At 46.9% G+C, this 3,697-nt stretch overlaps 1 protein-coding gene across 2 annotated transcripts in view; it reads right to left on the bottom strand.

The window, feature by feature from the left end:
- Positions 1-3,697, bottom strand: part of LRMP (lymphoid restricted membrane protein) — an 81,470-nt gene that overhangs the window by 3,044 nt on the left and 74,729 nt on the right. For both annotated transcript variants that reach the window (XM_019515683.1, XM_019515684.1), the window contains 4 exons: positions 2,300-2,447; positions 1,863-1,906; positions 1,200-1,271; positions 1,050-1,114 (listed from right to left, as the gene is read on the bottom strand). In XM_019515683.1, coding sequence (XP_019371228.1) covers positions 1,050-1,114; positions 1,200-1,271; positions 1,863-1,906; positions 2,300-2,447 — 329 coding nt within the window. The remainder of the gene's footprint in view (positions 1-1,049; positions 1,115-1,199; positions 1,272-1,862; positions 1,907-2,299; positions 2,448-3,697) is intronic.

Here is a 3,697-nt window from a genome sequence, read left to right as displayed (position 1 = left end):
CAGTGGGATGACAGCTGCAGGGATGGTGGCCCCTGCTGCAGCCATGAAGCCTGCCAGCTGTTGAGGAGATAGGTGCAGGGGTGTTCTGCAGCACTGCACCCCTAGCTGCTGATAGGCAAAAAACTCATGCCATGGGTGCTTGTGGAACTGACTGATTGTCAGTCTCCATCTTGGGGTATGGGAGACACTACTGCAGGCCTGGCTACTAAAGCTACTGTGTTACCAGTTACCAATCAATCATCATGCACTCGGGGACCAGCTCAATACACAAGATCTAGCTAATGTAACCAGTTAATTGCCATCAATTAGCACCTACAAAACCAGGCTAAGGAGAGGAAATAATCAATACAGACAATCAACTGCCCCAAGACAGACCATCAATCCCACAAGCACCCATGGCATGAGTTTTGCCCATCAGCAGCTAGGGGTGCAGGGCCCCAGAACCCCCCTGCACCCATCTCCTCAACAGCTGGCAGGCTTCGTGGCCTCAGCAGGGGCCACCATCCCTGCAGCTTTCACCCTGCTGTGCCTTAACACACACAGGGTCACCCAACTCATGAGTTCTGATTGTCCACAGCTTGAAGTGCAGTTCCCCCCAACTGCCCACACCTATCTCCTTGAAACTTGGCAGGCTTTGTGGCCTCAGTAAAAGCTATGAGCCCTGTAATTTTGACCCCCCTGTGGTGCAACAGCCGTGACAGGAGTTTGGCTTTCAAGAATTTGGGGTACAGTTCCCCCAAACCCCTGGACTGATCTTGTAACTTGGCAGGTTTCATGCTGTCAGCAGAGGCTACCATCCCTGAAAGTTTCATCCAAATCAGTCAAAGTTCTAGATATTTCATTGATTCCCCCATTATACCCTATGGCCAGATCTCCAAGGTGGCTCTGAAGCTTCAGAGCCACTTCAGCTGGATCGAGGTGGAAACCTGGTCTGGAGCTCCAGATTGGATCCCTGGCATCCGAAGCAGCCAGATCAGATCACTGGTGACTCTCACAGGCCTACCGAAAACCTCAGCTTCTGTTTAAGAACAAGACCCAAGTAGCCTTACCAACTGCTTGATCTCCTGTTGAATTTGTCACTCTTTTCTGGTCCACCAGTTTCATTTAGCTGAGCCTGTAGGGGAAGTGTAGAGAGGTTTCCTTTGCTTTTGAAATATTAAAAACCCAAGTAGACAACTAGAATGAGAAACTTTACTCACCAGTGACAGACCAATGCCAGCATTTCCAGTACTTTTGGGCAACGTTGCAATGCTAACTCTTCGTAGTGAGGGCTACATAAATAAAAAAGTGGTAATACTAACTTATGCACTGGCTAGGCTGTACAAAAACGTAGAAGAAGATTGGCAAGTAAAAAAAAGATTTTGTTAATATTAAGCTTCAACACAAATAAAGGACAACCTATGCCAATTGAAACAGATGTAATGTGCTCCAACAAGGAATCTTCACACATTAACTTGTTAATTTTCTACTTTGACAGACTGATGCTCAAAATATTGCTACTGCTCCTTTCCTGAACCGATTCCATTTTTTCCTGATTGCTAAACACTTTGTTCTCAAGGTCCTTAAACAAAGGGAACCCCCTGTAAGCAATAGCTCTTGAACACAAAAAAAGGGAGAGCACAAGGGTTTAAACCTCAACAAATCAATTTACAAATTTGTAAATGCAAGTATATCATCTTTTCAATGAAAAAGAGTGAAATGTTAGTGTGACCAAGATAGTTAGATTACTTTTCAAGGTTTGAAGAATCTAGAGTTCAGTGGAAAACTACTACTACACCAGTAAAATACTCATATAAAAAGGCAGACAAAGAACATACAGAGCATGAATCATTTGGCCTTAATAACTAGTGTTATATCGTTACCTTGTAATTGAGAGAACTTGGAAGACTTTTATTTGCAGATTCATCTGTGAAGAGGAACAGATATAAGTAGGTTCATAAAAAAAAGTTGCTACTACAGCATAAAACCTGGCTAACTACAGTTTCCACTAAAGTTAACTGCATCTCAGCGCCTCAAAAATTAATTAAAAAAAAAATCATGCTGCAGAACATCAATACAGAGACAGTCCCATCTCTTTTGATAAGATAACCTGCCACCTACAATTGTGACTTGGTCTTATTGACCTATGGGTCTAGGATCTCCTCTCCTTTCAACAAGTTAAATCTCTGTAGCCAAAAAGAAGAAATAAAACATTAACATCAGCTTCTGCAAAGATGTCCATGTATGTGACTGTCAGGATAGGGTTTTGTTTTGTTTTTTTAAAATAGACAAATGTGCTCCTGATTCTCAACAGAATTACCTCCGTCTCCAAGAGAGCTAAATGATCTTTCATTTTGAAGTAGAACTTGTTTCAGCTCCTCAAGTTCTGCATGTTCTTTGGTATACATGCGTTTCAAATTTTCCACATGTTGAATCATTACTTCTACTGCTTTACTGACACGGTTCTCCTAGCAAGACACAATATAACCATGTAAATGCAAATACAAATATGATGGAAGAGGCATTAGTTCAGATGCCGAGTTGTTGTGAATCCAAGCAATCACTCCAATATTAGCCTTCTTAGCTACTTGCACATTTTGGTAACCACAAGATCTTTCTCTGACTTTGATAATGCAGTCTTGTTACACCAGGGACAGGTAAAATATGGCCTGTGGGCTGCATCCAGTCCACCAAGTGATTTCATCCAACCCATGGATGGATGGCCACCAATTAATTGTATCCAGCCCTGCCCTTGGCTGCCCCTGCTGCATTCCACATGGGGCTGAGCCCTGCCCACTGCTGCTGAGCAAGTGCACTACATTCCCATCCTCATGTGAGAGAGCGCTCCAGCTCCAGCCCCAGCCAAGCATATAGCTTCCAAGCAGGACTGCTGCTGCTGCCGCCACCACCCAGGGAACTGCTCAGCTACCCCAGCCTCCAGCAGCTCCTCCTTGTGTCCCTACTGCAGCACTCCAGACAACAATTAGGGAAGAGGCAGCAGACAGAGGGAAGTAGCAGCTGGGTGGGAGTGTAGAGCTTAGTTTGTGGACCCCATGACCAGCATGGTGGCAGGGACACAGAGCATGGGTCACCCCAGTTCCATTGTACAGGGCTTCTCTTGGCTCCTGTGCAGGTCCCAGGACTTGTGCACCACCAAGGAGAAGCCCTGTGTGATGGAGCTGGCTTCCTTCCCCACTCCCTGCTGTCATGTGCAGCTGCTGGGACTTCAGAAGTGGAGTGTAGTGGTGCTCCACATGGAGCCAGGGCAGTTCTGCTCCCTCCTTTCTGGTGGAGTCCAGGGAAATGCATGTGGTAACAGGAAGCAGGGCCAGGCCACCAGCTCAATCATGTAGGGCTCTCCCATGCAGTGTGCTGTTCTGGCCAAGTCCTGGGAGCTACATGCAAGATGCAGGGAGCCCTGTGCCTTGCTGCCATGTGCAGCTCCCGGAAGTGGCTGGAGCGGTGTGCTGCCAGGGGACTTCACCTGCACAGGCCATGAGTATCCTGAGATACTGTGTACCATGGGGGGCGGGGGAAGAAGAGGTGGGAGCATATAGGCTCCCACATGCACAACCCACCATACCCACACATCCTCCCCAACAAACCCCACAGCCACACTGTCCCAAACTGCACACCCCTACCCCCAAACACCCTCCCCCACACTCTGGGAACTTGTGACACATTAACACCCCATACCTGTCCCACAAACCCCACCCCC

This window comes from Gavialis gangeticus, unplaced genomic scaffold, assembly GCF_001723915.1.
Source record: "Gavialis gangeticus isolate Ggan-Ray unplaced genomic scaffold, GavGan_comp1, whole genome shotgun sequence".
NCBI lineage: Eukaryota > Metazoa > Chordata > Crocodylia > Gavialidae > Gavialis > Gavialis gangeticus.
The sequence above is the reverse complement of the archived record's forward strand: the minus strand, read 5'-3'. Positions and strand labels throughout refer to the sequence as shown.